The 21070-nt window shown below is 52.0% G+C and overlaps 1 protein-coding gene across 3 annotated transcripts in view; it reads left to right on the top strand.

Annotated features, from left to right (window-relative positions):
* The window catches only part of ARHGAP32 (Rho GTPase activating protein 32), an 89452-nt gene that overhangs the window by 45146 nt on the left and 23236 nt on the right, over positions 1-21070 (top strand). For 2 of the 3 annotated variants that reach the window (XM_083877901.1, XM_083877900.1), the window contains one exon: positions 16284-16433. In XM_083877901.1, coding sequence (XP_083734027.1) covers positions 16284-16433 — 150 coding nt within the window. Of the gene's footprint in view, positions 1-4415; positions 5138-16283; positions 16434-21070 lie in introns of those variants that run through there. The other variant, XM_083877902.1, reaches the window with a different exon arrangement.

Genomic DNA, 21070 nt, shown 5'->3' with positions numbered 1-21070 from the left:
CCCACTTTCTCAGGGGCAGATTTTCTGTGAGTGATTTCCAGACCCAGAGAGTGAATCCAGGTCTGAAGGTGATGCTCAGCACACCTGGGCCTTGCCCTATGCTCACTCTGCAGTATCAGCAGCCATGGGGGTGTTAGAAATCAGCTTCTTTTCCCACCCAGCTGCTGCATTTCTGAATATTACACATTCTTCTTTCCCCAGACTTTCAATTTGTGCCTCACTATGCAAAGAGTTCCCCAAACCCTCTGTGACCATGCTCTGGAGGGAAGAGAAAAAGGAATTATTGCTTGAATAAGAGAGGGAAGAGACGTGGTTAAATGTATTGTTTTATGGCAATGGAAAGGACCCTCCTGTGTGCCCAGTGCACTGTGAGAGCAGAAAGCAACTGTGTTGTGTTCTCATTGCCATGACAACGTGGCTGTCACTTGTCAGAACTGGCACTAGGTGACATTAAAGTGTTCCAGTGGAGCTGAGATGTGTCCCTGGTACGTTTTATGTAATTAAACATTTGATCTTCAGTTATTGAGAGGTATTTGACAACAGACGTTTCAGTTTATTTGCTTGTGTGTTCAGTCATCCCTGGACTTCTGTTTCCCTGGATCTCACAAGTGCTTGGAAAGGGGCTGTAGGTGGGACTTCAGGAGAGGCAAAGCAGGAATGTGTGGGAGCTTTATTTCTAAATTGGCACCAAGGCAAGGGCAGATCTTGCACAGGCTGCAGATGACACTGTCCCCTGTGTCCCCCTGTTTCACCCCTCTCAGGACTGGGGTGAACTGTGCCTTACCAGAGCTCACCCCAAGCTGTTCTTTGGGGTTAAATGAACAGGTTATTGATGGATATCTGATATCAAAGCAATGCTGATAAATACAGCCAGTCAGAGCTCATTTGAGTCCTGCCATCCAAAGAAACATAGAATCATGGAATCCCCTGAGTTGGACCCTCAGGGATCATCCAGTTCCACTCCTGGCCCTGCACACACACCCCAAAATCCCCCCTCCCTGTGCCTGAGAGCATTGTCCAGGGGCTGAGGCTGTTCCAGGCAGAAAAAGAACCTTTTCCTGATGCCCAACAGCTCTGGTAGAACATTTCAGTCCATGAAGGAGCCAGTGCTGGTGCAATTCAGTGACTGGTAAGTCCAGGCATCTCTTCTAATTGTATTTGAGCTGATTGCAAATCTTGTTGTGGTTTAGGTGTAAAGCTCTGCTCCTGCTGCACTCCTTGTCTGGATTCCCATTGTACCTTCTCCAGTCATCAAAGGAGGATTTATTTTTAAACTGAGCTTTAGGGCTTTATTTCACTCCCATCAGAAGTGCTGAAAGCTTGCTTTAAAAAAATAGTGTTTTGCTGGTAGTGTGGATCTTGGATACGTGAGGAATGTCAAACTGCACCTTCAATAATTGTGTTGTTTTTCTGGATTTCAGTGCAGTGAGCTCTGGAAAGTGCTTATTTACCCTGAATTGCTCCAGTAATTACCTGGTTTTAGGAGAAAGGAGATTTATTGCAGGGGCTGCCCAGACCTATAAGACCATTTAGTCTTTTTAGGTCTTTCAGTTTGTACTGCAGATCAGGACTGCAGCAGTATTTTCCTGAGTTTTTCATTTCCTTGGAGCCTTTTGCTCTTTGCTCTATCTCTACCTTGTTTTAAGCGATTCCTCTTTTGTTCCTTCCCATTTTTTTGGCAGAGAGGGATGAGAGCTGTGGGCTGATCTGTTGGAAGTGCTGCTAAATACAGGATTCATCTGGCCCTCTATGAGATTTGCACCATAAAAATCTGTGATTCTGCTGGAAAAGTAGGAGTTGGAGAGAGCAGCTTCCTGAGCCTGTGTGCTGGGAACAGACATGGAAAATTCTGTGTTCCCTGGGCAGGCAGGAACGGGGTGGAGGAGCATCCCAAAAGCAGCAGCAGCAGTGTCTGTCCTGCCTGGGGTAAAGAGTCACTCCCAGCCCTCTCTGGGGGCTGCATTTGGAGAAAATCCCTCTGTGTTTCAGCCAGGCAGCACCACTTGTGCTGTTCTGCTTTTCCAGCAGCACTTTGGGAGGAGGAGGCAGCAAGGCTCTGCCTCTGGCTCTGCTGCTTCACTCTCCCTTTGCCCACAGGCACAGGATGCTCTTGGCATCCCCAGTTGTGCAGCTCAAGCTGTGAATGACCCTCTACCTGTCCCATTTCCCTTTGGCAGGGAGACAGGGTCTGGATGTTTCTCCAGACCTGCATGACAATCCACCTGAGGACTCTCCATGGTGTGTACCATGGGAAGAGCTGCAGGCACACAGGGAATTTCAGTTTTGGGAGTTCTTCACCAAACTGGGACAAGCAGTGGATTTACAAGGAGCAGGTTTTAGAGTTAAAAAGTGTCTGCACCCTCTGCCTATGGGAACATGTTTTTATTTCTAACTTGCTTTTGCTTTTTGCCTTCAGTGGCAAATCTGAAACACTTTTCCTGTCCACCTAAACAAAATCTAAACCTTGGCTAACTCCTGAGTGAGACACGAGCAGGATTTGTATTTCACAAAGCTCCTAAGGATGCAGAGCTTTAGGGAGTCAGGGCATTTCTTCTTCCTCCATAATCCTTTCATCCTTCAATGTTTGTGACAATGGCAGTGAGAGGCAGGAGTTCACTCTGGCAGTGCTGTAAGAGCACCCCTGGCTGTTCCTTACCCCACACTGAGCAGTTTTAGCTGGTGTTGATGCAGCATTTGCAGTGAGAACAAACCCATGTTTCTGTGACATTTCCTGGGTGCTATGGAAACTGTCTGGGTGGTTCTCAGGAAGTTGTGAGTGAGTTGGTTGACATTTTCTTCAAGAGGCTTGGATTTGAAAGGCTGGAGGGGAAGAGCAGGATCTGGGGATTAGTGCTGTGTCTGGAGGGCACAGGGGGAGCTGGGGCAGGGCAGATCCATCCTTTGGGGAGAAGCTGCACTGACACAATGGGGACCCACAGGCTCAGGGGCCCAGGCTGCTGAGGTAAACTCTGGTGTGATCCTGTGCTCCCTGTCCAAGCAGTGAATAGTGAGTGTTCAGAGTGCAGGAGAACAGGATTATCAGGAGATGTGAGTCAGCAAGTGATTTTGAAAATAGCACAGAGGAGAAAGCGTGAGCACCTAAAGAAATGAGTTTCCCCCTCCTGCTCATCAGGATGGCTGCAGATGGAAAGGCAAATTCCTCCTTAATCCTTCTGACCCTGAGGCTGCCCACCTTTAGCTGGAAGCCCACATTTCTCAGTGGGTGACAGCAGTTACTGGGATTGATGGACTGCTGTTAATGGGGGAGCTCGAGGTCAAACAGCACAATGGCAGAACTTACCCCACAAATCTGCAGTAAATGCAGGTAAGGTCACAGCTCCACTGGCTCTAGGAGCAGCTTTGGCTGAGGCTTTCTGCCCTCCTAGCTTTTGTTGCTGCTCCAGGGCTGGGCAGGGCTGGCAGGGCTGGAGTCAGCCCCAGTCCAGGGTCTGTGTGCTCTGCCCTGGCTGGAGTCAGCCCCAGTCCAGGGTCTGTGTGCTCTGCCCTGGGCTGGAGTCAGCCCCAGTCCAGGGTCTGTGTGCTCTGCCCTGGCTGGAGTCAGCCCCAGTCCAGGGTCTGTGTGCTCTGCCCTGGCTGGAGTCAGCCCCAGTCCAGGGTCTGTGTGCTCTGCCCTGGGCTGGAGTCAGCCCCAGTCCAGGGTCTGTGTGCTCTGCCCTGGCTGGAGCCCGGCTGGAACTGGGGCACTGGGAAAGGATCCTGTCACTTGGCTTTGCTTTCCAACAGCAGAATCCCAGAGAGTTTCTAATTGGGTTTGTTTTCAGTGATCTGATCATTGATTCAGCTCCGTGCCTTGGCTGGGAGGGGGCACGGTTCCTATGCTGACACAAACAGGACAGGTGGGTGCAGGGCACAGTCCCCAGGGCTTGGGCACAGCCCGTGTCCCCTCTGCAGGTGGGACCTGCTCCCACCAGAGCCCTCAGCGTGCCCAGAGTCTCTCCTTCCTTCTGTACATGCTGAGACTCATCTCCAGTGTGGCCCCGGGGGTTTGCAGCAGTGACTGAGGATGGGGATCCATGGTGGCACAGGTGTGCCCTGGGCTCTGCAGTGCTGGGGATGTGGCACAGGTGTGCCCTGGGCTCTGCAGTGCTGGGGATGTGGCACAGGTGTGCCCTGGGCTCTGCAGTGCTGGAGGGATGGGGATGTGGCACAGGTGTGCCCTGGGCTCTGCAGGGGTTGGGATGGTGGCACAGGTGTGCCCTGGGCTCTGCAGGGATGGGGATGGTGGCACAGGTGTGCCCTGGGCTCTGCAGGGATGGGGATGGTGGCACAGGTGTGCCCTGGGCTCTGCAGGGATGGGGATGTGGCACAGGTGTGCCCTGGGCTCTGCAGTGCTGCTGGGATGGGGATGTGGCACAGGTGTGTCCTGGGCTCTGCAGGGATGGGGATGTGGCACAGGTGTGCCCTGGGCTCTGCAGGGATGGGGATGTGGCACAGGTGTGCCCTGGGCTCTGCAGGGATGGGGATGTGGCACAGGTGTGCCCTGGGCTCTGCAGGGATGGGGATGTGGCACAGGTGTGTCCTGAGCCCCCCGGGTTACCTGGGCCAGGGCAGTGGTCAGACCCGCACAGGACCCCAGGGTGGATCAGCCTGGGCACCCAGAGCGTCCCCTCTCCAGCAGGGCCCCCCCAGGGCATAGGGGACAGGGAGTTTAACCCTTCACATTCCACTGGCACTGCCCATTCCCCCCGTGCTGCCGCGGGCACCACCGGGCACAGCCACATTCAGAACTGCCTTTCTACATTTTTACACCTGGATTTTATTTTTTTTTTAAATATATATTTCTATTTTATTTCTATTTTTCCGTGTGCTGTCCCCATCGCTCCTGCCCCCCTGGGGCTCTGCCGGGCCGGGCAAAGGGCAAAGGGCAAAGGGCAAAGGGCAAAGGGCAAAGGGCAAAGGGGCGGGCGGAGGGCCGGCCCCGGGGGCGGGAGGAGAGCGGGGAGGGAGGGAAGAGGGAAAGGGGAAGGAAGGAAGAAGGAGGGAAGGCAGGAAGGAGGCACCTGCGGAGGAGGAGCCGGGGAGGGGCTTGGCAGAGCCGCAGAGGCTGCGAGAGCCCGGCGCATCCCGCGGGGACCGGGGAGCGGCCGGGACAGGGACAGGACCGGGACAGGACCAGGTGAGAGCGATAGCCCGGGACAGGGCCGGGACAGGGACAGGTGAGAGCGATAGCCCGGGACAGGGCCGGGACAGGGACAGGTGAGAGCGATAGCCCGGGAACAGCCCGGGACAGGGGCCGGGAACAGCCCCAGAGGAGGCGCCGATACCCCGGGACACCCGGCCCGGGACACCTGGCCCAGGTAAAGCACCGGTACCCGGGACACCCGGCCCGGGACACCTGGCCCAGGTAAAGCACCGGTACCCGGGACACCCGGGCCGGGACACCTGGCCCAGGTAAAGCACCGGTACCCGGGACACCCGGCCCGGGACACCCGGCCCAGGTAAAGCACCGGTACCCGGGACACAGTACCCGCAGTGCCCGCCCCGCTCGTTGCTCAGTGACTTACCAGGTATTTAATGCTCGTGTAGGGAATGGGCGGCTCTGGGTGGGGATTCCTCCTCCCCGGGGGTGGGGATGGGTCGGGAAAGAGGCTCTCGGTGCATCCCGTACACTGGATGTGGGGCAGGGACTGTCCCCTGGGGGGCACAGAGGGGCTGGGGCTGCCCTGGACCCCTGGAGTGCCCAAGGCCAGGCTGGACAGTGGGCTGGGAGCAGCCTGGGGCAGGGGGAGGTGTCCCTGCCATGGAATGAGATGAGCTTTGAATCCCTTCCAAGCCAAACCATTCCACGATTTGATAGCAGTTGGTACCCCTGGTTGGGCCCGGGGCTTTGCTAGGCTGTCCTGCCCAGGACACCCTGCCCAGGGTGATGGTCCTGCCCAGGACACCCTGCCCAGGGTGATGGTCCTGCCCAGGGTGATGCCCCCAGGGGCCTGAGCCCCTCCCTGCCCGGGATGGTGTTTTCAGCCCGGTGGGATGTACCCGGTGTCAGGAATTCCATCCCTGGCTGCAGGTTCCAGCCCTGTGCTCTGCAGTGCGAGAGGATCCTCAGAGAGGTTCCCTGTCTCGGTGACCAAACACCAATTAAATTTCCATACTTACCCCTCTCCTCCTCCTTGTTGTTTCACTTCTATTTCCCTCTAACTAATCTGTTCCTGGAGATTTCTGTTCCACCTTCTCCCCGCTGGGTCCACAGTTGTAAACTGTTTTATTGGATTTATTCTCCGATGGGTGTTATGGGCTGTAGCAAACCCGAGCTGTAAAGGCACCTCTTTCATGTCCAGGGTGATTTGTGTGAGGTTTCCCACCCAGACCCGGCAGAGAAGGAATTCCACCCCAGCCTGATCCTGGGGCTGCAGTGCCTCTCTCAGATTTATACCCTCCTCCCTCCCAGGGAATCAGCCAACAGAGGGGAATGCCTGCAATTTAAATTTCAATAGATTTTTGCATCTCACTTTATCCTTTTGTCCTCCCTCCCTCCCCAGCCTGGCCCATTTCTAGGCATTAATGTTATTTATTGATGCTGTTGGTCAGGAGAAAGGGGCTCCCTATCCCAACTGCCAGCCCTTGTTTGCTGCAGCCCCGGGGCAGGGAATGCACACGCCGGAAAATAAAATTCCCAGGGAGAGACGTTTCTGTGATCACAGCAGACACTTTGCAAGTGGCCATGGCTCGTCTGTTCAGATTTGTTCAGAAAACCTCCCAAAAGCCAGAGCCGTTGTAAGGGCTAAATGCCCTGCAGGAGCTGATGATTTGTGACAGAGGAGACAGGAGCCTTCCCTTCCCTCTCCTCCCGACCTCCTTTGTCCGGGCACCACAGGCCTGATAAAAGAGTCTCATTGGAAATCAAAGCCCTGCACTGGGAAGTGAAAGGAAAGGAATATAAAGCAGGCAAAACAATGCATTATCTGCATTCGTAAGTCTTTTAAAACAGATTTAATTCACCTCAAATCCCCAAACGTTAAAGTCCAATTTTCACTTTCAGTGAAGTTTTTTACACTTTCTATAAAGAGGATGTATGTGAAATGTAGTTTTTATCCTCTTTTAGCTGTTGTATCCTCCTTGTGTTGTAAAAAGTGACTGTAATGTGAATGAAAATTGTGGTCATAGTCTTCAGTATTTTTTTTTGTTTCCACTCGAGTGGAGACTTAACTTCCAAAGGCATAATCATCTCAAGGCTTAATGCAGGGGTTAATGGCCAAAGTATGGACAGTTTGGGAAGTGAGGGCTGTAAACAGGAGCAGAGGCAGAGCAGTATCAGCCTGGGAAGGGCAGGTCACTGCAGTTTGGAAGGGACTGCTCTGGGCTGCAAACACTTGCCCTGGGGCAGTGGAAATGAGAGAGGCGCCTTTGGGAAGGGATGGGAGGGGAGCAGGGATGTTCCTGCCATCCTGGGAGCACCAGGTACCCCAGGACAGTCTGTCCCCAGGGGCTGGGCTGTGCCAGGGGCAGCAGAGCAGCAAGGCAGGGCAAGGCAGTGTGCCTCCACCTGGGGCTGCTCCTGCTCCCAGAGAGATCCTGCCCCTTCCCCAAGGACCCAAAAGGGATTTTCCTTCCCTGTGCCTTCCCAGGGCCTTGCGTAAGAGCAGACACACTGTGGGATTGGGTTCCATCTGCCAAACTCCTCGATATTCCACTTGTGCTGTTTGTGGATTCCTGTCAGATCCCTTTCCATGGCTCTCCTCCTCCTCCTCCCACCAGGCAGGGCTGGGGAGGTGCCACTGTCACTGCAGTGATGCCACTCCCGTGTTGGGATGGCCTGGGAAGGTCCCAGGCTGCTGCCCGTGTTCCCTGGATGTGCTGCAGGGTCACCTTGGGTTCCTGGTCAGTTTTTGGAGGATCTCCTGCAGCGTTGCTGCCACGTGCAGAAATGGTGTGGGCAAGGCTCAGCCTGGCTGCAGCGCCAGGGGCTGTAGGGAGATGTTTCCATCAGGGAAGGAGCTGCAGGGAGCACAGCTGGGCTGGGAACAGGCACAGCAGAGGCACTTTCCTTCCAGGGACTGTGAGTTTGGGAACAGGCAGCTCTTGGTGCTCTGAGGCTGCAGCCACTGGGGCCAGAGCAAAAGGTGTTTGGTTTAGATGATCTTTAGGGGAGGTTGAGGTTGTCCATTGGACAGTTCCATCTGTATGGACAGCCAGCAGCTCCAGTCAGCTCCAGCAGGGAGAGAGTGGCATTGCCATTGCTGTCCCTTGTGGGTCACATTCCTGTTGTGATGGCTGATGAGCTGGAGAAGCTCCTGGCAGAGATGACCCTGCTCTGCTGTCACCCAATGCCGAGGTGGCACCTTGTCTCTTGAGCGTACTTCATTTATCCCTGAGTTGTGTCTGTAGAGTTGTCCAGCACAAGGTTGTTGGTGGTCATGGTGACCCTCAATGCTGCTGCCCCAGTTGAGGTTCCAGAAATTCCTTTAACCAGTAACACCCTTCATGGGCCACATCAGCACAACCTCTGGGGTCGTTCTGAAATTTGGTTTCTTTTCAGACCGTGCAAATTGTGTATCAGAGATACCCTCAGGTTACAGTGTCACGTTCTCTTCAGTGGGGATGTAGAGTTGCACACATTTGGCACATTTTGGTATCAGATCTCACATTTTTGGTGTGCTGTGAGCTTGGGCATGGGAGGTCAAACAGTCCTGACCTGCCAAAGTGCAGGTGGGTGGAAGGCTGACACCATCTCCCTGACGGGCAGCTCAGGTTTTCAGTTTGTGATGGTTACCTGAGTCAGAGCAGCCTCTCTAAAGGATCCTCAGTCTCCAGGGCAGGTGAGATAAGCAAAAGGACTGCATTAAGCTCTGACAGAGCACAGAGATTTAGCTAGAATGAAAGAGAAAAAAAGATATTTCAGGTGTCTCTCTGGATATTTTTCTCCTAGCTCCACGTTTCCCAGTTTGCTCCCCTTGTCTCCCAGGTCTGCAGCTGGCCCTGTGACCTTTTAGTGTCACCCAAGCTGCTGACCCTCTGCCGTGTGTGCTAAATCAATTTGTTTTCAGCTCCCACTCCTTTTCCAGTCTGGGCCTCTAATAACTGGTTTCCTTTGCACTGGAGCCCCATCCATCATCATTTCCTCCCCCAGTTACCTGTCCCAGCCTGTCCCTGCTGCATCATCACTGGCACTCTGTTAGTCAGAACTGTTGGTTTTTTCCAAAATACAACTTAAACTCGTTAATAGAATTAATAGATTGACCTTGCCAGTGCTTGAAACCTCTCTCATGTCCCTGTTAGCCTTCAGCTACATAAATACCTGATTTATATCTCCTGGCCATGTGTCACTGCCCTGGGGCAGGTGTGCTCTCCTTCAGGGATTATTTGAAGATGTCCTGGGGTCTGTTTGTTCAGGAGGTCAGGTTGTATCATCTTAGTGCTCCCTTATGGTCTGAGATTCTGTGCAAAGATCAGCCATGTTTTAAGGCTTGAAAATAGCACATATTTCTTGGTGTAATAGACTTTTGCATCAGACTGACCTGGTGGTTGTCATTCTTAAGCCATGACAAACACTCAGAAAATCTGGCAGAAGAGCATGGGAAGAGGTTTTGCTGTTGTACCTCAGCTCCTGGTTCACGTCTGTGTTTTCTCAGCCAGAAAGAAGCTCCTCCAGGCAGTTCTCACTGCAGATGATCCTGGTGTGTGTCACCACAGACCTGATTGTAGTTAAATGAAAGTGGCCACCACCCTGGTGGCTTCTGGATTTGCAGTGTCCTGTCTGTGGCAGAGCAGTGACCAGAGCCAGAGGCAGCAGCAGGTGAAGGAATTGTGTAATTGTGGATCTCTGTGCCAGATGTTCCTGTGCTGAGCCAGAGGAGCTGAGGGTGGCTGTTGGCAGGGCTGGGTAACAGCTGGAATTGTGCTGAGGTCACTGCACAGACACTGCCCCAGGGATGCCACAGGAGCTGCTGAGGTCACTGCACAGACACTGCCCCAGGGATGCCACAGGAGCTGCTGAGGTCACTGCACAGACAGTGCCCCAGGGATGCCACAGGAGCCGGGGCAGATGCAGGAGATGCAGGTTTCTTATACCAGGCTTTGTGACTAAACAGCACCAGCTCTTATCAATGACCTACTTTACTCTCCATATGTGTGGGGCTCTCGTGGTAGCTGGAAATCTGCCCTTATCCTTGGCTGGTTTCTGTCTTAGTTAATTTGAATAGTTTTTTATCAAACGACACTGAAATTAATCACCTTTAACAAATATATCTCTTCACTTCAGAGCCCAGCCTTAACTGATGGCAGCCTGGCACAAGAGAAATGCTGCAGCATTAGAAAACACACATTTATTTTGCTCTTGTTTATGACAAACCAGTCAGTACACATTTATGAAAGTTATTGGAGATGGAAAAGATATTTTTAGACTCTCATATGTATGGAATTTTAAATTATCTCTTGAAAATCTTTATGCCTGCTGAGGGAGCCCAGCGTAAAGATTAGTGAGATTATTGCTGTGTTGGTTGGTCCTTCTTCAAACCCAGCATCCTGTGCAAGGACCAAGGGATGGTGCTTGGTGGTGCGTGGTTCCAATTCTGCTTGGGGTTTTTAGGGCTGTGTAAATGAGCTTCCAAAATAGAATGTGCTGTGGCAGGAGGGAAGGAGGAAAATGTCTTGTTGCTAAGGAACATGACAGAGAACTAACTGGGAGATGTGACTCAGTTCTTGGCTTGGCATCACCTCTCCTCAGCGAGATGTGGGTCTGCAGAGCGGGATTTTCCCAGTCTGGGGGGTGGATATTGAGGATATTGGCTGATGTTTTCAGGAGGGGTTGGGGTGATGATGCTGTGCAGGGACCCAGCTCTGCTCCCACCCTTCAGTGGGATCCCGAGTGTGCAGAATCAGGACTGCAGGAAATGTGTGGCAAAAACAGCCCCAGCTCCTCATCTCCTCATTCCTGGTGCTGCTCTTTTTTTTTTTTTTTCAGAAGAGTCTGTTGCTTCTCCTCCTCTCCCCACAGCAGTTTAGTTTAGGAAGAGAATGGCTCTGAAGGGACTAATAGCCTGGAAAAAAAATTTGCCTGGTTTGCTGTAAATCTCCCTTCAGAGAGGATGGATTTCACTTTTGGTTTCTAATGATTTTCTTTATGACATTCCCACACCTTTTTCCATCTCTGATTTTGTGCCTGCCAGTGCAGTTTGCTGATTGCTGTGGAGCTCTGCAGCCACAGGAGTTGTTGCTTTGGTCTGAGCTCCCCCCACAGCAGGGGCCAGCTGGGTGCTGTGACCTGTAAAATCCCTGGGAATAACAGAAACAACCAGGCTGCCCGTGTGCTGTGCTGGGAATGTGGGTCAGCAAACACCCTCCAAGATTATTCTCCTGGAGTCCAAGTGTGCTAACCCTGCATCAGGAAATGTGCTGCTCTTACCCTGGGAAGGGGATTTTGTCAAACCCCAAATGTTAGTGCTGCCAACAGGGAATGGGGCAGGTGCTCTTTGTTTGTGGAGCGGGAGCTTGTTTTCCCTTGGCAAAGGCTAATGGGGCTGCAGGGAACAGGCAGAGGGCTGGGGAAACAGGCTGGGAGTTTGGGAGGGTGTCCTGGGGGAAGTTCCACTGCCCTGGATGGGGCTTGGGGCAGCCTGGTCTAGTGGAAGGTGTCCCTGCCCATGGCAGGAGTTGGGAACAAGATGAGCTTTAAGGTCCCTTCCAGCCCAAACCACTCTGGGATTCTGTGTTTAGACTCTGTTGCCAGGTCACCACTGGCCTGGATGTCCCCTGGCCTTTGGGAAGAAGCAGGATGAGTCAGCTGGGAGATGCTGCAGGCTTGGCTGGCTTGTGTTTTGTTCTTGAGCCTTTGCCTCAAGAGCCCTGAGAGCATCAGGGCAGGAGATTATTCCTGATCCAGGTCACGGCAGTGGTTCAGCTGAGCCTCAGGGAACAGTGTGGGGACACCCAGCAGTGCCACCATGGGCTGAGCTGGGGGTGTGGGGACACCCAGCAGTGCCACCATGGGCTGAGCTCAGATATGGGGACACCCAGCAGTGCCACCATGGGCTGTGCTCACAGGAAGGCTCAGGAGTCCTCAGCACATCCCAAGAGATCCCCGTGGGCTTCCAGGACAGTGAGTTGTGCTGAGCAAGAGCACCAAGCTGATGGCTGGCACAGCTCTCCAGTAAAGCTGCAGAAAGCATGAAGTGATTGTTATTTAATAGCTTTTACCAGTGTCAGGGGGTTTGGGCCTCACTTGCACCATCAGTGCTGGTGGTGTAACAACAGCTCTGCCTGATCCATGAATGTTCCTGGGGGAGGCACTGGGCAGCTTCCCAAAGCCACAGTGAACTACCTGGCACAAGGATTCCTTTTCCTTCCCCCCCTTCCCACTCTGTAAAGGCTTTGGCCAGCACAGTTATGACAGCAGAGCAGGGGGAGATTCCTGCTTGCTCCTAATTGACACATTTGTGCCAGCAAAACTCTGGAAGTGGTACAGACTCAGGTGGGGTTTTTCAGTTGGGTTTCATTTGGGTGTTTTTGCAGCCAGGCTCTCTACACTGGATGGAGAATTTCTCTTTTCTTCCTCAGGCCAGGATATTAAGCCAAATCTGCCTTTCTGAGGAAAAGCAGCCCTTGCTCCTTCTAGGAAAGTTTCTTGGTAAACAATATATTTTGTAGTGGTTAAGTTTGAGGTGGAAGGTAATATAGATAAATGTTGGCATTTTTTATTAGTTTGGTTTGGCTTTCAGTCGGTAACTTAAAGCACAGCAATGATTTGTAATGGGCTGTTACTGATGCTGGTTCCCAGATTTATTTCTGTTAACACCTTGTGTGGAGATGGAAGCTGTGAGTGGATCAGCTCTGTCCTGTCCCTGCTTATTAGTGGGCCAGTGATGGTAGGAGGGGTTAATTGTTTTATCCACATCTGCTGGTCACACTTGTAGATTTGTGTCAGGTCTAAACCCTGAGCCTTGATTCCCTGGTTTTGCTGGGAGAATTTCCAACTGACTGTTGCTGGTGCTGGGGCAGGAGGGCCCTGCTGGCTGCTGCTGTCACTGTCACCTGTAGGACAGCCAAGCTTTGAGAAAACATGGATTCTGCAGCATTGCTGGCAGCTTTTGGCATTGGGGCTTGTCCAGAGCCTGGGGGTGCAGTGCTGCATTCCCCTGCCCCAGAATGCCAGGAGTGAATCCCTGGGGATCACTGGGGGTGATGCAGAGCCTGGGGGTGCAGTGCTGCATTCCCCTGCCCCAGAATGCCAGGAGTGAATCCCTGGGGATCACTGGGGGTGATGCAGAGCCTGGGGGTGCAGTGCTGCATTCCCCTGCCCCAGAATGCCAGGAGTGAATCCCTGGGGATCACTGGGGGTGATGCAGAGCCTGGGGGTGCAGTGCTGCATTCCCCTGCCCCAGAATGCCAGGAGTGAATCCCTGGGGATCATTGGGGGTCGAGAGTGGGTCATGCCAGAGGGTGGGAGGATCCCACCTTGGCTGCAGCCCCCACAGCTCATCCCTCCCAGACACCCACCTGCCTTCCTTCTCCTGATAACCTGCCAGCAGGGAGATGGCTGCTTGCATTTTCTTGCTGTTCTCTTGTTGTTCTTCCCCCACCCAGCAGAAGCCTGAGTGAATCATTCCTGCGTGGGCACAGCCCTGGGAGCTGGGCTCAGCCTCAGAGAGGCTCTGCAGGGATCTGGGATGAGCAGAGCAGGCTCTGTGTGACCAGGGACCCTGCAAACGCTCCCACAGGCTGGGACAGGGGAATTTCTGGTGGCTGAACTGCCCTCACAGGGTCCTTGGCTGCTGCACCCCTCCTGTGTGGCAGGGACTTTGTGGGAGTGAGTCTGCTTAATGGTGCAGAAAACAGGAGTTATTGTGACCTGCACTGAGGGGCTTAAAGGCAGAGCAGATTTATTGTGTTTTAAAAGCTCAGGTCACTTTTCTGGTCAATGATGCCAATACCAAGCCAAGTACATCTTTGGACTGTGGAAATGCATCCATTGCAGGTTTTTTTTTCTGGTTTTAGTGCTGAGGTGACACCCAAAAATCACTTTTTGATCTGCATTAGTAGTAGAATTTCTTCTAGAAATTCTAGAATTGGATGCATTTTTCTCCACTTAAAATCCATTCTGTGATGGGCTCGTTTTTCATTAAGTCAAGCCAGGTACCTGGTATAGAGTGTGAAATTATTTAAGTGAATACACACATAATAATGATTGCTTTATTTGGATTAACAGGTGCTCTGTTTGCCTGTTGTAAAAGCGTGTCTCAGGTCTCTCCCCTCCAGTGGAGTCACCACAGCAGCCCCAGGTGCTGCCCTTGGAAATCCCACACTGCTCAGGGTGACTCTGTGTGTCCTTGAGCTGGGCTGATAAACCAGCCCTGATTTCCCTGTGATGGTGAATACAACCAAACCCCATCCTGACTTTGTTTGGCATGTCAGCACAATCTGTTCCTTTATTGCATGCAATTAAAAAAAAAACCCATCAGACTGCACACACTCCTTTAATTAAAACCCCCACAGCCACAGTTTATCATGCTCGAGGCTTCTGTGGTTGTTAAATAAATTTGGTTTGATTGCTGAGGGTGCAGATGTGGGGTTTGGTGGGGATTTTGGGATTTCAGGTATTCAGGTGAGGATCAGTTTGGTGTTGTACTGCTGGGGGGATTTGTGCAGGAGGAGAAGTTTGCTTTCCTCACATCGGTACAAATGTGTTAAAATTGGTGGAATCAGTTTCATTATATATAAAAATAATAATGTATCAGGTTTATTACATATATCAATAGAGGAACCGTGTAATGTCTGGTAAAATGGAAAGAGAAATACTCATCTGTGTCAGGGATTAAAGCATCTTTGAGCATTAAGTGGTATAACGACGATCTGGGGACAAGGTTTTCCTTGTTCCCTGGTTGAAGAACCCCAGAGTGAAGCAGTGCCCGTCCACATTTGCTGTGCTGAGTCCCAGTTTCAGAGCTGCTCTCTGTGTTTCACATTTCACTGGGCAGCAGAGCTGACCCCAAAGGGGTGAGCCTTGGTCCCCAGGGCTCTTGGCTGCTCTGGAAGGTTGCTGATACTTGATTGCAGTATTTGTGGGTTTAATGCAGATGGAATATATGGTTTTTGCCTTTCCTGCCCGGGATGAGAGGGAGGAGCAGTGGAGGGTGATTGCTGCTGCTGCAGGAGCCTTTACAACTTTACAGCAAACTGCAAAACTTCCTCACTCATAAAGCACGGCCCTTTGTACCCAGGGGTTTGTTCCCTTCACCAGAGCTCTTCTGTTGAATTAAACTGCTTTTAAATCCTGTAAACAATGGCACTTTTGTTGGGGAGGCTGGAGGAACAGTGACATTCCAGGGCATTGTTTGTGCTCCCATCCAGCCTGAGCCCGGCCTCTCCTCCCAGAGCCAGGTCACTGCTGTCACCCCCTGCTCTCCTCTGCCTTGCCCTGGGTTCAGCTCCTGGGCAGGTGGGTTTAGCACAGGGACCAGAGTTCCCCAGCACAGCCCAGAGGGACCAGAGTTTCCCCAGCACAGCCCAGACAGGCAGAGCAGGAGGTTGGAAGTGGTTTCTGAGCCACCTCCTCCTTTCTTTGGAGGCTGCATGTATTGATTCAGGAGAGGATAAAGTGCATCTCTTCAACCAGCTGCCTCAGTGACCCCTCAGTGCATGAACCAGGAGGTGTCCAAGGACATTCAGTGCTGGATGTGATGCTCAGTGCTCTGGGCAGGGTGACAGGGTGGGCATTTGGCACAGGTTGGATTTGACAGCCTTGGAGGGCTTTTCCAACCTCAGTGACTCTGTGATTCTGTGTTTTTGTGCTCTGATGGTTTGAGCAGGGAGGTGCTGGGGCTCTGGGGAGGTGCCTGTGCAGGTGCAGAGAGGCCCCAGTGTGCTGGGAGGGAGGTTGGGCTCTCAGGGATTCTCAGAGATTATAACTCAGCCCTTTGTTCTGGAGGGGCCTCAGAGCAGGACGAGGGCCAGTCCCAAAGCTTTATTTCTGTGTGTGGATTACACAGTGGTTTGCACAGGAGATTACCAGATTTCTGAGCTGGGCCTCATTCCCAGAGAAATGAAATTGCCCCTCCCAGGTGCTGCCCACCATCAGCCCTTCAGGTGGCTCCTGCCTGAAGCTGCTCTGCAGAGAAATGTGTCTTTGTGTTGGTCCTTCATTCCAGCTCACTGCTGGTAACTCTGCACTGGCCACGGGATGGAACAAAAGCCAAGTCTTTGTTTAGTGTCGAACCTTGGAAAATCTGTTCCTGTGAATAATTGCTATTAATGTTAATGTGCTCTGTAGAGGTGGCTCTGCCAGTGTTTGGAGACCTGGAATGAGGTGGCTGTTCCTGTCTCTGCAGTGTCAAAGAAGCACGGGAAGCTCATCACCTTCCTCCGGACATTCATGAAGTCGCGCCCAACCAAACAGAAGCTGAAGCAGCGGGGGATCCTCAAGGAAAGGGTGTTTGGCTGTGACCTGGGGGAGCACCTGCTCAACTCCGGCCATGACGGTGAGAAACAACCTGCTCCTGAGTCCTCCCTGTCCTGGGAGTCTGTCAGGGGCATTGGGGCTGTGCAGGTCGTGCTGGGGGACAATTGTGTGACACTAATCGTGGCTGGAAGGGAAACTGAGGCTGATGAGAAGCAAACATTGTGCCTCAATATGGGAAGCATCGTGGTCGGATGTGGGAGCACTGGAGGTGGCTGCAGCTCCTGCAGATGGGTTTTCAACCTCTTCAAGTCTTCAATGAAGTTTTTGTGGGTTTTTTTTTTTTTTTTTTTTCCAGGAATATAAGCTTTATTTGTATGTCAGTGTCAGTGATTAATTAACAGGCATGTTAAACACCTACATCTCTCTTCACTTGGTACCTTTGTATGATTCCAGCACAATTTGCAGTGTAAATCCTTCATCTGCCTTTTCCTTGGATTTCACGGGATTTACAGGAATTAACTGAATATTGTGTGACTTTTCCTCTCTGTTCGGGGTCCCTTTTCCCTCCCCATCAGCACTTCAGGGAGGCAGAGGCGAAAATCTCTCCATTCCAAGAAAAAAACTACCTCAATTACAATTATTACCACTCTTCCTGGGTTGAACTTTGATTTCACGGGGCTCTTTGCTGCCCTTTCCCTGTGCCACCTCCAGTCCAGGTTCCTGCTCATGAGGTCCCTCAGCTCAGGAGTCACCAGCTGCTCTCACCCTTGATTTAATAACCCTTGTTATATGTGTGATAACCTGTGCCCAGGTTTCTCCCTGGGGAAGGGTGTCTGGGGGAGGCAGGGGGACTGCAGTGGCAGGCTGGTGGTGCTGCTGCCCTGGGGAGAGTGTGCCTTGTTGTTTCCCTGTGTGCCTTGTCACTTCCCTGAGACTTCTGTGTGCCTTGCCATTTCCTGATAGTTTTCTGTGTCTTGTCATTTCCCTGAGAGTGAGTTCTGTGTGGCACTGAGCAGTCACAGGGAGGGAGGTGAGGGTTTAACAAGTGTTTACAATAACAGTGTGAGGGATGAGCAGTGCAACCCCTGAACCCTCCCGTGTTTGTGCTGATTCATGGTGGGGATTGTGGGGAGTGCTGGCAGTGTCCCGGGGGTTGGGTTTGGTGTGTTGCTTTTTTCAGTTCCAGTTTGGTTTGTGCTGACACCCTGAGCTGTCCAGGCAGTTCTGGAGCCCTCCCAGGGTAGGAGTGACACCTCCATGAGGTGCCAGAGTCCTTCCCCACAGCCCTTGGAGGTGAGAGGAGAGAGGGAAGGGCTCATTGCTGTCCAGGTTTTTGGTGAGGTTCTGACTCATGGGCAGATCACAGGGTTACTTTTCAAAATCACCTGTGCTCCAAGGTGCTTGGGAAGGAGGGGATTGGGAGTCAGAAGGCTCCTGGGCACAGGGCTGGGTGTGCATAGGTGTGTTGCTGCAGTGAAAGTCTCAGCAGGGTGTCCTTTTCTTCTCTCTTGGCACACGTCAGCGCTGAATGATGGGCTGGCACCTGCAGTAGTAAAACCAGTTTCGTTATGAGGGATTTTGGACTTCTCTGTTGGCAGAGCCCGTGGTGATGCTCCCTTCAAGTATGTTGGTTTGCACAACATTTCTGCAGTCAGCTCCAGACACCCCATGGAGCCTGCCTGGAGAGTCCTGTCTGCATCCCATGCACTGCCTTACTCATCTCTTGGCTCCTGCTGGGCTTGGGATCCTTCCCTGCCAGGGGAGCGTCACTTGGCAGCACACCAGGCTCAGCAGGGAGTTGCTGTTTCTCCAATGCCCTCAGAAACATTCCCACTTGGGTTGGTGTGGTTGCTGCCTGCCTTGCTGGTTTGAATTTTACAAATTCACAGGGTTGGGAGGAACCACAGGTATTGTCCAGTGCAGCTCCTGGCCCTGCACAGACACCCAACAATCCCACCCTGGGCATCCCTGGGTGTCCAAAGGCTCCTAGAGCTGTGTCCATTCCCTGGGCAGTGCCTGAACCCTCTGGGGGAAGAACCTTCCCTAAATCCAACCTAAACCTCCCTGGCACAGCTCCAGCCATTCCCTGTGTCCTGTCACAATTTTATGGAGCTGTGAGAATGCAGCAAATCCACCCCAATCCCTGACTCCTGAAGAGACCTTGTTCTTATTCCCTTTGTAGGCAGAGATTTTTTTTTTCTCCCAAGTTTTTCTCTCTCGAAGGAAACTAAATAGAACTTAAATTTAGCCCAACCTCAATTAGCAGATTGTGCAGGCAGAGAATGTCTGTGGAGTGTGGGAGCTGCTGGAGTGCTGCATTGCAGCCCCTGCACTGTGCCCTGGTTCCTGTTTGCCCAGGGAGCTCCCCACACTCCTGGGGCTGTGACAGGGCTGGGGTGAGGGGGGATGTGGGGCTGGGCTTGGGGAGCTGGGGGTGTTCCTGCTGAGCTGATGGAGGGACACCCCTGTCGCAGCCCCAGCAGAAGTCAACGTCCCTTGCTGACCACACAGCATGGGTATTTTTTAAAAATTAAAAAATCACATATAGATCCTTTACTATAGGAAACTCGACCAGTTAAAAATTCCATTTGTGAGTGTATCTTTTCCAGTGATGGAAGGTGATTATGTGTGAATGTGACAAGGCCATAAAGAGGTACAAGAAATGCTGTGTGCCATTAGCCTCCAAAATCCTCTGTGGGTACAGCTGGGTGGATGATGGATTATCTCTGGAGGTGAATCCACCTCACTGGGGGACCCCAAGGCTGTCAGCCCAATTGCTAAGGGAGAAAGGGTCACTCCCAACAAGGGCTGGCTGACAGAACACTCCTGGATGGAAGGACAATCCCCGTGCTCTGCAGCCCCAGCAATCCCAGCACACAATGCCCAGCAGTATTTGAATAAAAAGTACATTATAAAACACCTCTCACAGCTCAGGAGTCCCTCACCTGCAGAGAGGCAAAGTGGCTTTTCCCTGGTGGCTGCTGACCCAGCCCTGCCCCGTGGGCACTGTGCCTCCCTCTGCCCCCTTGTCCCTCTGTCTGCCCCCTTCTTGTGATGGCTTTGCTGCAAGAAAGACTTTGGAGTATTTGCAGAGCTTCCGCATGCAATACACCCTCAGTTTTCACCTGCAGCTCCCATGGAGCTCTGTGGCAGCTCAGCAGCCTGGCCTGTGATTCCCAGGAATGTTTGGAATTGTTGTGCCCTGAGTGCTGGCAGCCACATCAATGGGCTTGTTGGGGCAATAACAACCTGTTCCTTTACAAGGGTTTATTGGAGTGTTGGTTTGTGTGATGTGCCTGTGACATTTCCCTCTCAGTGGTGACAGGGGCCACAGCCATTCCGGCAGGGGAGGGAATACTGGCTCTGGATGAGGCTGGTGTTCGTATTAGATGTGCTCACTCTGGGAATGAGCCCCTGGGGCATTTTTGTGCCTTCAGGAGGTATTTTCAGGGTATCCGAGCTGTGACAAGTTTGGATGTGAGCTGAAAAGTTTCAAACCTCCAAAGCAGGTTGAACTCTGGCATCCTGCTGTCCCAGTTTTCAGTGTCTGTTTTTAAGCATTTCTATGCCTAAAGCAGTTCATGATTAGGACACAAATCTGAGTTCTGAAGTTGTTGTTTGCAGTTCTCTTTTCTGCTGAGACATTCCTTGTGTGACTTTGCCAAGTCCTTGCAGTCCCTGTCTCCTTTACACTTGTTATCCAGGCAGGTGGGGATATCTGGAGGTGATTCCCTTGTCTGCCCCATTCCAGGTGTGTTTTTAAAAAGGGGATCCCAACTTCTTCCTTGGCAGAGCAGGAAAAACAATGCATCCAGTAATTTCTGTAATGCTCTCCTGGATATCTGAGCTTGGCTGTTTGTGTACAGAGCTGCAGCTCACAAATCAGGGCTGGATCTTGTTTCCTGACAAGGCTACCTGCCCTGGGGACACTGGAAATCCTCCTGCAGCAGTGTTTGTGTGTCTATAAACAGTTTTCTGTTGTGCACTAAAGAAACCCTGGCCTGTCTCAGCATTTTCACTTGCACTGTCACAATCCTGGGCACACACAGTGACAAACCAGTTTCCTTTCAGTATTTTCTGATTTATAGAAATCTTTTAATTCAAAATCAGTCTCCAAAGGACTGGGGCAGTCAATGGTCACAGCTGCACTCACAGTTCTGCCCCTGAGCTGGGAGCTCAGACCTGTCCCTGCCACAAATTTTTGGCCTTGGGGAACTTGTTTGTTATCTCCCATTCCATCTCCAGGCCTGTACAATCAAACTAATAACCCGTGTCTGCCCCCAAGGTGCCACAAGGTAAATTCCTAATACCCAGGAGGTACTTGGGAGATTAGGGGTGGGATATAAATATCAAATAGTATTTATCTAAGTGCCAGCACAGGTTGGCAGGTGACATTTAGTTGTGAAAGTCTGTAGGAATTAAGTGAATTTCCCTGTGTGTTCCCCCTGTATTTATTGTGTTCCTTGGGTTGGGTTTGCCTCCCAAATCCAGACATTTCTGGTGTTCAGCTGTGACAGGGCAGAGTGCTTTAGGTGGTGAAGTCCCCTGGGTGTGGAGATGAGTGTCTGTGCACTCCTGTGACATCAAAGGCACATCCAGGGAAGAAAAGGGAGCAGTTGACCCAAATTGGAGATGAACAGAGAACTCCCCTTGCTGTAGATGTGTTTTCTGCTGCACAGACTAACTGACACAAGTTGATTCTTGCAGAGGCCAATA

This window comes from Zosterops lateralis (genome assembly GCF_965231275.1).
Source record: "Zosterops lateralis genome assembly, chromosome: 25".
Lineage (NCBI taxonomy): Eukaryota > Metazoa > Chordata > Aves > Passeriformes > Zosteropidae > Zosterops > Zosterops lateralis.
This window is presented reverse-complemented; position numbering and strand designations above follow the sequence as displayed.